The sequence below is a fragment of the Physeter macrocephalus genome, chromosome 14 (genome assembly GCF_002837175.3).
Source record: "Physeter macrocephalus isolate SW-GA chromosome 14, ASM283717v5, whole genome shotgun sequence".
Classification (NCBI taxonomy): domain Eukaryota; kingdom Metazoa; phylum Chordata; class Mammalia; order Artiodactyla; family Physeteridae; genus Physeter; species Physeter macrocephalus.
Window position 1 is genome coordinate 99385529 of NC_041227.1, and position 13764 is coordinate 99399292.

Genomic DNA, 13764 nt, shown 5'->3' on the forward strand with positions numbered 1-13764 from the left:
GCAACGGGAGAGACCACAGCAGTGAGAGGCCCGCGTACTGCAAAAAAAAAAAAAAAAAAGTAAGATAAAAATTGTACCAACTGTATAAGATGAAGAATTATACAAATATATATGTGTATATGTGTATATACACATATACGATAAATATTGTAACCATAAATATGTGTGTGTGTGTGTATACACACACACGGATATATGGTCTAGGCATGGAAAAAATAAAAAGCATTGGAAATAAATGCCCAAAGCATCATTAGTACTTAAAGTTGTGTGACAGATGAATGGGCGATTTTGTTTTCCTTTTTTTCTGGAATTTTCTCATTTTTTTTGGAGTAAGAATGTATTACCTTCCTGGTCAGCCCACAGATTTATGAACACATTCTGTCTTAAAACATTTCCAACACCACCAGTTGGAAGGTAGGTTGTTGGCAATTGTTTAATTTGAAAGAATTTTTGGATAAACATACTAAGGTTTCTTTCGAATGGCCTTTGCTAAAATGAAGTCTTGATTTCCATTTCTCTGAACTATTTTGAGGAACCTGTAAGATATTTACATAAGTAATGCCAAATTCGGAACAGTGTTCCTTTCCTGTTCTTTTCAACTCAATTTCAGTGGTGTGAAAGAGTCTACCTTCTTAGCCAGATGTATATATTTTCTTTTCCATCCTTTATTATTTATTATTACAGAATTAGTGGGCATAAATCACATTTTACATTGAGAAATAGATTTAGTTCTTTCTAGTGATCTTTTAAAAAATGTTATTGAGGTATAGTTGATTTACAATATTGTGTTAATTTCTGCTATACAGCAAAGTGATTCAGTTATACATATATAAATATATATATTCTTTTGAATTATGGTTTATCCTTTCTAATGATCTTTATCCTCTAGGTGCCCCCAGTCTAGTAGGAGCAGGTAGAGTATCAACCGGTAACCACAACACTTAACAGAAAGTGCTAAGATTCTTAGGAGAAAAATCAATGAAAGCTCAGAATGTGAGGAAGCAGGAGTCATGGTCTCCCTTGGGAGGAAAGGGAAAGTCGTCACGGAAGGGATGGAATTTTGATTGGGTCTTGAAAGAGACACGGGATTTGAACATATATAGATGGTGTGGCAGTAGATGGCTTGGCCAGCTAATGCAGAGTCACAGGTGTGAAATTGCTGGGTCAGAGGGAGGAGTGAGTCCTTCAGAGTAGCTGCACAGTGGAGGGGCAAATATGGATGAAGAAGCTGCATTAGGACCAAACCAAGAGGGCTTTGAATTCCCCCAAAAGGAGTTAGAACAATGGAGGAGATAAGACATAAGCAAAGTGAGACCACACCTTAGGAATTCTGTCCTTCCTGTGTCTGTAGAGTTACTTCTCTTAAAACACATGGGCTGTGTTTCCATCCCATCCCTATGATTGCTAATGCTGGTCTGAGGGAGGTACAGCAAAGGGAAGATTTGGGGCAATGGCAGGTTTCACTGGGGCTGTAGCATCCAGCTGTCCTCCTTTGTTACTGTCAATTCCAAAAAAAGGAGTCTATCATTTGCTTCACTGGAAACTCCAGGTCACAGACAATGCCTCCTCCTCATGTCCACCCCCTCTGCCCCAGCCCTCAATCGACACCCTGAATTGAATTGCCTCATTTACTTCTCGGGGGAACCCCCTTCACACTCGTGATTTAGTTTCGGAGAGCAGGCGTCTCTGAGTTGAGGAAGATGAGAAAGAGGACATGGAAACTGCTGAATCAATCACGTTTCTGATAACGGGCTTTATTATTTACCTCTGCCATTACAGCACTTTCCACGTTGTGTGATAGTTATCTATGTAATTGTCTCTTCAAAAATCTAGACCATGACCTGTTGATTTTATTTATTTTTAGATTATTATTGGAGTATAGTGGATTTACAATGTTGTGTTAGTTTCTGGTGTACAGCAAAGTGATTCAGTTATATATATTCTTTCATATTCTTTTCTGTTAAGTTTTATTCCAAGATATTGGAATATAGTTCCCTGGGCTATAAGTAGGTCCTTGTTATTTTATATATAGTAGTTTGTATCTACTAATCCCAAGCTCCTTAATTTATCCCTTCCACCACCCTGCCCCTGCCTTTCCCCTTTGGTAACCATAAGTTTGTTTTCTATGTCTGTGAGTCTGTTTCTGTTTTGTAAATAAGTTCATTTGTATCATATTTTAGATTCCACATATAAGTGATATCATACGATATTTGTCTTTCTCTGACTTACTTACTTAGTATGGTAGTCTCTAGGTCCATCCATGTTGCAGCAAATGGCATTATTTCATTCTTTATGGCTGAGTAGTATTCCATTGTGTGTGCATGTGTGTGTGTGTGTGTGTGTGTGTGTTTGTGTGTATACCATATCTTCTTTATTCATTCATCTGTCAATAGACATTTAGGTTGCTTCCACATCTTAGCTATTGAAAATAGTTCTGCTGTGAACATTGGGGTGCTTGTTTCTTTTCGAATTAGAGTTTTCATCTTTTCCGGATACATGCCCAGGAGTGGGATTTCTGGATCATATGGTAACTCTATTTTTTGTTATTTAAGGAACCTCCATAGTGGCTGTACAAATTTATATTCCCACCAACAGTGTAAGAGGGTTCCCTTTTCTCCACACCCTCTCCAGCATTTAATATTTGTAGACATTTTAATGATGGATATTCTGACCGGTGTGAGGTGATACCTCATTGTACTTTTGATTTGCATTTCTCTAATAATTAGTGATGTTGAGCATCTTTTCATGTGCCTGTTGCATGTCCTGTTGATTTTAAACCAAATTCATACCATGTCTTGGTGGACTTAAACCAAATTCTAGCACATGTTGATTATAACATGGTTAATTTTCTGACATAGTCTCTATTTCTTATAATTTTGTTCTTTTTGATAGATATAAAATTCTATCTTAGTGATTATATATTTGTAAGATTTTTCATATCAATCCTAAAACCAGGAAATAGCTCTTTGTCATATATGTTTTTATTCGAATCAGGAAAATAAAATACTTGTATGCAAAGTATGTGCTCCATATGCACATATTGAATGAATAATGTAAGGAAGCCTTAGGATGGTTGAGTTGGAAGGGTCTCAGAAATTTCCTAGGAGGTAAATTAATGTTCCCAGGTGAAATGACTTGCCCAGGATCAGAGAGATGGAATTAGTCAGTTTTACATTTCAGTGTCTGCAGTATTTAACAATGTATCTCCAACAATAACCGCAATGCATTAATAAGTATTTGGTGAATGAATGGTTCATTGACTTGACTAACAGTATGTATTATGCCCAACGTCTCACTAGGGAGTTGAAATACTAATATTATATAAAGGATCAGAAAGGCCATGGTGTCAAGGTCTTGATCTTTGGGGACCACCAAGGTCTCTTAAGCGGTGATCACAGAAACTAGCCAACGGTCAACATGGTGGATCCTTCAGCATGGAGGGGCTTGATTTGTGTCCTAGCTTTCTGGTTCATTCCAGCCTCTTTGAGGCCCCACCTCAGTCCAGCAGAACATCCCAACCATGAGAACAGGGAATTCTGGCTGAATAATTCAGGTTCTGCAACACCTCTGCCTTGTCCGGCTCCGCTCACCTCCTCATTGTTTCCTGTGCCCTGGCCCTGATGGATTGGTTTCCTTCCAGTTTCCGGTCCCATAGCTCTACATCCCCAGGCGTCAATCTCAGCTTTCTCCCTTTGGCAGCAGTGGTTCCATGGATGGGCTCATTGATAATGACACCCTTTTTTGGCCCAGCCTTGGCCTCCTCTTTTTCATCTGTGGTCCACAGAGTCAGGCTGCAGCAGGCTTGGCCCTGCCTTTCATGTGGGCAGAGAAAATATCCTGGGGGCCCCTTTCTAGCATCCTAGAGAGACAGTGTCTCACTGACGCAGCCCCTTCTTTCTGCAGCCAGGCCCTTTCCTATCTTGGGTTCTTGTCATTCTCCTCTGGCCATTGTGTGTGTGTGTGTATGTGTGTGTGTGTGTGTGTGTGTGTGCGTGCAAGCATGTGTGTGCTAGCACAGATCAGGGCGTACATGTTGGTACTGGATTAGATCCTTCCACCTGTCCCTCTGCTCCTCCTTCTGTAACTCAGTAAAAAGCATTCCCTCTTACCAGGCTTCCAAGCCAGAAAGCTGGGAGTCACCCTTGACTCCTCCCTCCCCCTCATGTCCTCCATCTATTCAACTACTGACTCTGTTGTATACTTGAAATTAAGTGTATCTACTTCTCATCTTTCCCATTGCCACTGTCTTAGGTGGGTCCTTGTCACTTCTTGTCATGACAACTCTAAGAGTGTCCTGTCAAGTTTTTTCCTCCAGTTGCCTCTCTTCAATTTGTCCAACACAAGGCATTTGAAGTGATTTTGTTCAAATCAGTCTGTGCCTCTCTCTGTTGAAAACCCTTCAAACAGTCTACCTTGTTTCCAGCATGAAATGGAAGCTTACCCTCCGTGACCTGACCTCTGTCTCCCCCTTTGGCCTTGTTTCTTGCCACCTTCAGACTTCTTGGAAACAAAGACTCAGCTCTCTAAACTACATGTGATTCCTTAAAAATGCAGGTCTCTGCTCTGCTTTTTATGAACGAGGTGTCACTTGGCAAAGCACAATTTCCCCTTCGTGTAGATCACAGGGCAGAGTGAAATTCTATAAGCATGGGTATATCCCGTGAAAGCTGCAGAGATCAGTATTTAGAACAAATAAAGGAAACCACTGTTTAATTCCCTTAATTTTCTAAGGAAAAGAGAGAAATCCATGGATTGCACTATTTTGCAAAATGCAAAACCGAAAGATATGTTACATCATAATAGCACAACTTTGGCTGTTCAACTTTTAACAGAAATTTATAAGAAACACATTTCCCTCTTCTGATTTATTTACGCTCTGGAGCCATAACCTTCTTGGTGTCATTTCCAAATCTATCATGTACGAGCTGTGTGTTACTTACCTTCAGTAGGTTACTTACCTCTCTGTACTTCACTGTCCTCATTTGTGAAAGGGGATAATAACAGTACCTACCTCAGAGCACTGCTGTGAGGTTGAAATGCATTAATATCTATAAAGGCTTAGAACATGACTGGCTCATTGTAAGTGTTATGTGTTAGTTACTATTATCATTATAACTGAAATATTTCAAGTAATCTATTTTATATATTTTAAAAAGCACGGGTCTCTTGTTCTTTGCCTGCATGAACCCACCCTCACACTCTTCCTGGTTAATCATCCTTCAAGTCTCAGCTCAATTTAGAATAGAAGAAAGTTAGAACAACCTGAATGGGCTAAGTAACAGGTTGGTTAAATATAAATTTTGGTATAAAAGTTTGGAATATCCCCACACTGAAACATCATGCATGCTAATTTTTTTTTATAAGGTTTTTCTTTTTTATTAAACTTATTTATTTTTGGCTGTGTTGGGTCTCCGTTGCTGTGCGCAGGCTTTCTCTAGTTGCGGTGAGCGGGGGCTGCTCTTCGTTCCGGTGCGCGGGCTTCTCATTGGGTGGCTTCTCTTGTTGCAGAGCAACAATCTCTCCTATCCCACATCGCTACAGCACCCAGGAGGCCTGGCTCCCTCTTTTCACTCTTCATTCTTCCTTTTCAAAGCAGAGGCAGGTAGCAATGTGGGACTGCGGGTGAACAGGTGGATCAGAGTGGTTGAGCTGAAGGTGGATAGAGGTCTTGATCCCATCATCCTAATGGCCCTCACTTGCCCTAATTCATGCGCTACTGTATTCCTGGCCTTTGGAAGCTTCATGTAGTCACCTTCAGGCCCACAGCAGCTGCCGAACCAGGCAGGGCTTTACAAGAACACAAGGAATTCCCTGTGGATGTCTGGGAAACACCCACAGGCTTAGATTATATACTTTGTCTGTAACATAGATGAATTCATTGCCAGCTTTATCCAATTCCATTTTTACACTGGAGGAACATTCTTTATCTGGGTCTTCTAAACTTGATTCTTCCTGATTTCTTTCTCCTTTTCTGTTATTGGCCCAAGGGAGCACACTGAAATCTTGATTTCTTTTGCATTCCCTTGATTTCTTTTGCATTCTTTGGGACAGACGGACCACACCCCTTTCCTGTATTCAGCCCTGATAAGATGGGTCTTTGTGTGTGGCGTGGCCCCTAGGTGGCCAGCAGTTTCTCTCTCTGTGGTCACGTTCTATATTTGTTCTGGAGATGACAGGGTAGAAAGAAAATGGATTTTAGAGTCAGATGAACCTCAGTCCAAATCTTGGCACTGCCACTTAACAGCTGTGTGCCCTTGAGATTATCACTGAACTCCGTTCTGCCCTCTGATCCTCTTTGCCTCAGGGGAATAACCACACCCTGCTCAGGGTTATGGTAGGGTTAGATGTGTGTGTATAACTCAGCTTGCCTAGTGCCTGAAACATAGTAAATGTTCGCTGTGTAGAAGCTACACTTCTGCTGGGGCCTTCTGCACATTCAAAGCTGAACACTTTCTTTATGCCCAAGGAAATATACAGGGCACTAAAGTCACTTTGCCTAGCAGAAGGAGGCCTGCATTGGGACATGGAATCCTGGCTTCCTCCCCTTCTTGGGGCCAGGCCTGTGGCCACCCTGGAAAGACTGACGTGAAGTGTCTAGCTTCTGGAGGTGCTAACCACTAAGAGCGCGATGGTTCTCATCTACAAGCCCCTTCTAGGAGGTGTGAAGGTTCCATCTTTCTTGTTGGGTTTGCAATTCTCCCCCAAGCCTCAGTCACTGCCTTTGGTATACCACTTCCCTCTAGGGTTAAGCTCACTTCTTCTCTCCTCCACGTCCCTCCGCTTTCCTCCGTGATGACACTGCTGGGGAAAAGAAAGCTGTGCAGAGGTCCTCACAGTCAGCTAGCTTCAGCTTCCTTATTCACACCATGACATCATCTGGACCCTGGAAATTCCACTCGCCCTCCTGTGCCCCCATCTCTGTCCCTGGCCTCAGAGTTCCTATAAAGAAGGGCTCCCAACTCGGTATCAACACAGAGCACAGAAGGGTTCTGAAGCTTCTGGGTTCTGCAGTCCAAGCTCCAGGCAAGTCTCTCCTCCACCAAGACCATGAAATTCTGCGTGACTGTCCTCTCCTTCCTCGTGCTCGCAGCTGCTTTCTGCTCTCTGGTACTCTCAGCACCAAGTAAGTCTATTCTTCCAGCTGCCACTGAGTCAGGATGTAGGCAGCGCTGACTTTTCTAGTTGGGGCTGGTCCAACACTAACGTCTGGGGAGGAGACGAAAGGGAGCAGAGAAGATTTCTAAGTAGCCTGCAGGTAAACGTAGAGTCTGGTAGACACTCAGTAATATTCAAGTGCCTGTTTTCTTAAGAAATAGCAACCCATAGACTGGTTTCAGCAAGTCCTTGTCTCTCTCTGTGCCTTGGTTTCCCCATCTGTAAAATGAAGGGAGTTAGACCTGTGCTCTAAGACCCAATACAGCCTGAACCTTCTAGAATCCTTTCATGGTCTTCTCCTAGGATTCTCTATTCAGAATAAGACTCCTACTCCGAGCGGGTGGGATTAGATACAAGGGACCATATTTGGGGATCTGGCAGATCCACAGGGATGCCCTTTGAATGTCTATAACTAGAAGCCAAAATGAATAGCTCTGGGTAGAGCTTCTGTCTCACCTCCGCCTTTCTTCCCAGTGGGCTCAGACCCTCCCACAGCCTGCTGCTTCTCTTACACCCTGCGGAAGCTTCCTCGCAACTTTGTGATCGATTATTACGAGACCAGCAGTCTTTGCTCCCAGCCAGCTGTGGTGTGAGTATCAACCCTGCGGCCTTTCTTGGAGGCGAGGGTGAGGGCAGGATTAGAAAAGGGGGCCTGTTTGGGGTGAGGGGAGATGAAACGTAGGGAGGCAGGTGTCAGGGCTGAAGGCCTCCCTGAAAGCAGTGAGGAACAGGTCATGAGGTCACCTGCTGAGACCTGGAGAGGGCTGGGTGGGAGCTAAAGGAGGGGGAGGTGCTTTCTGGGGAGGAAGTTAGCTAGAGGCCAGGAAAACAGGGAAAGTCGAAAAGATGATAGAAGATGTGGGCTGAATTCTTAAACCATACTTAGAAAACACGTGCCAAAGTCATTGCTATAGGGGCACCAGGGAATGAATGGGGAGATATGTCCACATTGATTGCAAAACTCATTGGTTCCTAATCTGGGCAACTCAGGAGGCCACAGCTAAACCCAAGGAGGAAGTTACAAGGCATCAGGTCCCAGCAGAACCCCAGGAAGGGTCTTCTCACCCACTAGGCTTTCCAACATGAGCCATGGTTAAGGACAGGGAGATACCCACCACAGGCAAGGTCCCATGGGATCCTAACCTGTCCACTCTTTGTTCCACAGATTCCAAACCAAAAAGGGCAGGCAGGTGTGCGCCAACCCCAGTGATCCCTGGGTCCAGGAGTACATGGATGACCTTGAAATGAACTGAGCTGCTCTGAGGCCGGGGCAGGTGTTCTGCAGGAAAGATCACCTGAGCCCTACGCTTCTCAGCAAGACGCACCCTCTCCACACTCACAACTCCTCTCAGTAGTCGCTGTTCCTTCTCTTAATTTAATCTTTATCACGTACTATGTTATTATTGTATTTGGTATTGTTTCCCACTATTTATGTTTGTTTTGCCAAAGGACACGTGTCCCCCATGGGGATGGTCCACCATCACTGTTTCTCTGCTATTGAGGATACATGGATAATGCAATTGAGTCCAAGTGTTAATAAAATTTTTTAAAAATGTAGACAGTTTCTTTGTGTTTTAATTTGATTTGAGGTAAAGGGAATTGCCTGCTATTATGAATAGTTTCCAAACACTATAAGAATGAGCAATTACTGAGTCCTTAATATGGGCTAAAATGTCTAGAGATACAAACTTCACTTAATACTTTTAGCAAGGATTTTAACACCCTTATGAAGTAGGGACTGTTATCCTCAATTTTATGGATGTAGAAACAGAGGTACAGAGGTGATGTGACTTGCTAAGGCATGTAGGTCTGCTTGGGGTGCACCGTGAAAGGCTGATCCAGAAAGATACCTGTGCTGCAGAGGGCTATCATTTCAACATCTTGTAGGGAAGCTGTAAATAGGAACAGCAGCACAACAGAGAGGGAAGATGAAGTGGCTCAGAATCAGAAAAGTGGGCCTCCATCACTTACTATCATTAAGAAAGTCATCTTGTCTCATTGGACCTCAATCTTCACCCCTGTAAAGTGGGAGTGATATTATTCACTTTGAAGGGGTGTTATGATGTGATGTGTAAAGCTCTCATCATGGGACCTGACGCCTGGAAGCTTCTCTCTTTCCCTCTCTGAGTCTCAGCTTTTTCACTTAAAATGGGCTATAATGTCTATCCTCCCAGGGTCATCAGGCAGATTAGATTAGTGGATCGGCCCTCTAGAGCCAAAGCAAATGCAAAGTGTGGTCATGAGGACAAAAGAACAGGTGTCAGATTTGGTTCTAGGGTGTGATGGGAGTAACCCAAGGCCACTTAACAACCCTTCGGTCATGACTTCCTTTGACATGGGTCAGGCAGAACATGGCTCTCAAGTAGAATTACATGCACAATTAAATCTTTTTTTTTTTTTTTGCAGTACACGGGCCTCTCACTCTTGTGGCCTCTCCCGTTGTGGAGCACAGGCTCCGGACGCGCAGGCTCAGCGGCCATGGCTCACGGGCCCAGCCGCTCCGCGGCATGTGGGATCTTCCTGGACCGGGGCACGAACCCGTGTCCCCTGCATCGGCAGGCAGACTCTCAACCACTGCGCCACCAGGGAAGCCCTGCACAATTAAATCTTGATTCACAAGCTGGGAGGAACCTCTCAGACCGTCTGGTCCAGCCCTATCATAGTACAGAAACTGAGGAATAAGAACTGAGAAGTGACTTTCTAAAGGCCACCCAGAGAGCATCAAGGCCAGTGTCAAACCCCAGGTTAGTCCCCTTTTCTGTGCTTCTTGTGACATGCCTCCATGGTCCCCCAAAGGACAGCTCATCGTGTAAGTAGGGTAAAGAGGGAGCTACCTCAAAATTGTTTGTGTTCTTTTTTTTTATTGAACTATAGTTGATCTATAACATGTTGTTTCAGGTATACAGCAAAGTGATTCAATTATATATTAATATATATATATATATATTCTTCAGATTCTTTTCCATTATAGGTTATTACAAGATATTGAATATAGTTCCCTGTGCTCTACAGTAAATCCTTGTTGTTTAGCTATTTTATATATAGTAGTGTGTATCTGTTAATTCCATACTCCTGATTTATCCCTCCCCTCTCTTCCTTTCCCATTTGGTAACCATAAGTTTGTTTTCTATGTCTGTGAGTCTGTTTCTGTTTTGTAAATAAATTCATTCTTTTTTTTTTTTTTTTTTTTAGATTCCACATATAAGTGATAACGTACAGTATTTGTCTTTCTTTGTCTGACTTAACTTAGTATGATAATCTTCAGGTCCATCCGTGTGCTGCAAATGGCAATATTTCATTCTTTTTTATGGCTGAGTAGTATTCCATTGTATATATGTACCACATCTTCTTTATCCATTCATCTGTCGATGGACATTTAGGTTGCTTCCATGTCCTGGCTATTGTATTGTAAATAGTGCTGCAATGAACATTGGGGTGCATGTATCTTTTCAAATTATGGTTTTCTCAGGGTATATGCTCAGGAGTGGGATTGCTGGATCATATGGTAGCTCTATTTTTAGTTTTTTAAGGAACCTCCCTACTGTTCTCCATAGTGGCTTTATCAGTTTACATTCCCACCAACAGTGCAGGAGGGTTCCCTTTTCTCCACACCCTCTCCAGCATTTATTATTTGTAGACTTTTTGGTGATGTCCATTCTGACCAGTGTGAGGTGATGCCGCATTGTGGTTATGATTTACATTTCTTGTTTGAATGTTCTTAGTCTGATGCAAAAGCAGAACTGAGACTATGTACCTCTCTGGGGCCAACAGACACAGTTTCCTTCCTTGCCCTGCCCTCAGCCACTCCCATCATCCCAGAGCTCCTGTAGAAACCTCCTTCAGATTCTGCAGGGACTGAGAGAAGGAGGTTGGGGAGGGGCAGAACTGATCCCAAAATGTGTGAGAAGAGGCTAGCAAGCAAAGAACCTGACTGGTCTTGGCTTCTACCTCTCATCTGCCTAGATCTGAGCTGTCCAATATGTAGCCACTAGCCACAAGTACCTATTTAAATTTCAATTAAGTTTAATTTCAGTTAAATAAAATTTGAAATTCAATTCCTCAGTTGCACTAGTCACATTTCAGGTGCTCACGGGCTACATGTGGTTCGTGGCTGCCATGTTGCATGGTGCAGATGTAGAACATTCCTATCATCATAGGAAGTTCCATCGGACCAATATCCTCAGGGCCTAAAGGGAGGGAAAGGAGGGGTAATTGGGGTGGCTGGGAAGGTTAGGGAATGGTCTTCGGTGAAAGATACACAACACCACTCTGAGGGAAGGGGTTGGGAGAGAGAATTCCTGATCCGCAGGCCTGAGACAAGGTATAGATCACTGTGGTAGGCTGAATAATGGCCCCCAAGATGTTCACATCCTAATCCCCAGAATCTGTGAATATTCCTTTATAAGGTAAAAAAGGCTTTGCAGATGTGATCAAGTTAAGAATCTTGAGATGAAGAGATTATCCTGGATTATTTGTCTGGATCCTAAATCTGATCATAAGTTTCCTTATAAGAGGGGGCAGAAGGAGATGTGACCACAGAAGAGAAGGCAATGTGATAACAAAAGCAAGATGCCATGCTGCTGGCTTTGAAGACGGAGGAAGAGGCCACGAGCCAAGAAATGCAAGAATGCAGCTCTAGAAGCTGGAAAAGGCAAGAAAATGGTTTCTCTCCTAAAACTTCCAGAAGGAGCACAGCCACCTTGATTTCAGCTCAGTGAATCAGATTGTGGACTTCTGACCTCTAGAACTTTAAGAGCATAACTGTATATTTTTTTTAGGACACCAAGTTTGTGTAATTTGTTACAGCAGCAATAGGAAACTAATACAATCACCAATGGAAGGGTCATTGACAATGACCCCCTCCAGCTTAGTGTGAAAGGGAATGGAACATTCTAGAAGGTGAGACAAACTTACCCACAGGAGAAACTCAGGGCGAAGTGGACACATTCCAAGGTGACAGATTATGATGAGGTGAAACATCTCAAGAGGAGTGGCTGCTTCAGCAGCTGAGTATGAGGGCTGAAGCTTCACCAAAGATTCAACATCCACCAGCCACATTAAGAGGAAGCCTGGAGACCTCTCTGGTGCTCCAGTGGCTAAGACTCCACGCTCCCAATGCAGGGGGCCCGGGTTCAATCCCTGGTCAGGGAACTAGATCCCACATGCTGCAACTAAGTGTTTGCATGCCACAACTAAAGATCCCGTATGCCGCAACAAAGGTCCCACGTGCCGCAACTAAGACCCGATGCAGCCAAACAAAATAAATAAGTATTAAAAAAAAAAAAAAAAGAAAGTCGGGAAGCCTGACTCTTCTTGAGACTCCTGGGGCCCTCTGGGCATCTTGATCTCCTATCTAGAGGAATCCACCCTCTCATTTGTCTAATGAACCCCAGAGCAAAGCCATGGCTCATCTCTGGTTTCATTATTAGAGAGAAGGCAGGGTTAGGGCCAGAATCTGGACCTCCTCCCTCACAGTGGAGCCCTTTCCCCACACCTCCCTGCCCCTGAGGTGTGGAGAAGAGAGAAACTCAGCTTCACAGAGGCCGGATCACCAGGGAAGACAGCAGTAGGCCTGAACACCCTCATGAAGAAATTCTTTACCAGGGAATTACAGATGACAGCATGGACTCCTTGTGGTGGGGCAAAGTAGGACTTCACCTTTTGCACAACATCAGACTGTTTTTTCCTTTCTCCTCTTTTCATAAAACTTCCTTTTCTCACCCAGAGGCCAGGGAGCTTGGACTTTGTTTTTTCCTTTCTCCTCTTTTCATAAAACTTCCTTTTCTCACCCAGAGGCCAGGGAGCTTGTATCTGCTTTCAAGACTGTCTGGTTGAGGTTTCTCTGGGTTTCTGGGTGGGGGCCAGAAGAGATGAGGCAGGATGGGGGGTGAGTGCCATTGGACGCCAGCCCTGTGTTTTCTGCTTTCCTGCAATGCCTGCCTCTTCCCATCTCCCTCTCTAGAGGGGAGGGAGTCTGTTTCCTCATGTTCTGGTTTATGCAAACTTTCTGTCTTATGCAAACTTTCCCTCTCACTACCTCACTCCAACCCAGAGTCTTCTGTAATGTTCCCATGACACAGGCATTTTCCTCATAGGAGGCCAGAAGCTGAGCAAGCAGAAGCCAAGGATGTGAGTTGAGCTGCAGAGGGTGAAAGAAACCACAGCTCTTCCTGATGACTGGGCCCAGCGGCCCCAAGGCTGTCCTGAGCTGCTTTGCATACTCACCCTTCAAAGACCCAGGAGTCCTGTCATGGCTTCCTGGGTTGGGTCCATAACTCTGGCTCATTTGTCCAACCCTAAGCTCCTCTGAGCTCACCAAGTTTCTTGAAAAGGCTGGCAGCCTTCCTGGGCTGTGCCTCCTTCCAGCCCCAATACACCCTCTGCCAGGGCAGGGATGGGACCTTATTAATCATTCTCAGATGCCTAACTTTTTGGCTCACATCTTTCCTTTATCTTCCCTCTAGTGTATATCATATTTTTCTCTCCCGTTATGTGGAAAGCTAGCTCTTAAATCATGAATTTTAAAAACACATCTACACTTTATGGTATCAACCCTATCTCCAGTTTCGTGTGGGGTTTGTCCTTATCCCCATCCCACCATGTGCACCC

General features: G+C 43.9%; 1 protein-coding gene across 2 annotated transcripts in view; it reads left to right on the forward strand.

The window, feature by feature from the left end:
- Positions 1 to 8709, forward strand: part of LOC102996463 (C-C motif chemokine 4) — a 15122-nt gene extending 6413 nt beyond the window's left edge. The window contains exons 2-4 of one of the 2 annotated variants that reach the window (XM_028499481.2): positions 6813 to 7123; positions 7630 to 7744; positions 8321 to 8709. In XM_028499481.2, coding sequence (XP_028355282.1) covers positions 7048 to 7123; positions 7630 to 7744; positions 8321 to 8408 — 279 coding nt within the window. In that variant the 5' untranslated portion in view covers positions 6813 to 7047 and the 3' untranslated portion in view covers positions 8409 to 8709. Of the gene's footprint in view, positions 1 to 6625; positions 7124 to 7629; positions 7745 to 8320 lie in introns of those variants that run through there. The other variant, XM_007110516.2, reaches the window with a different exon arrangement.
- The last annotated feature ends 5055 nt before the right edge of the window (positions 8710 to 13764 follow it).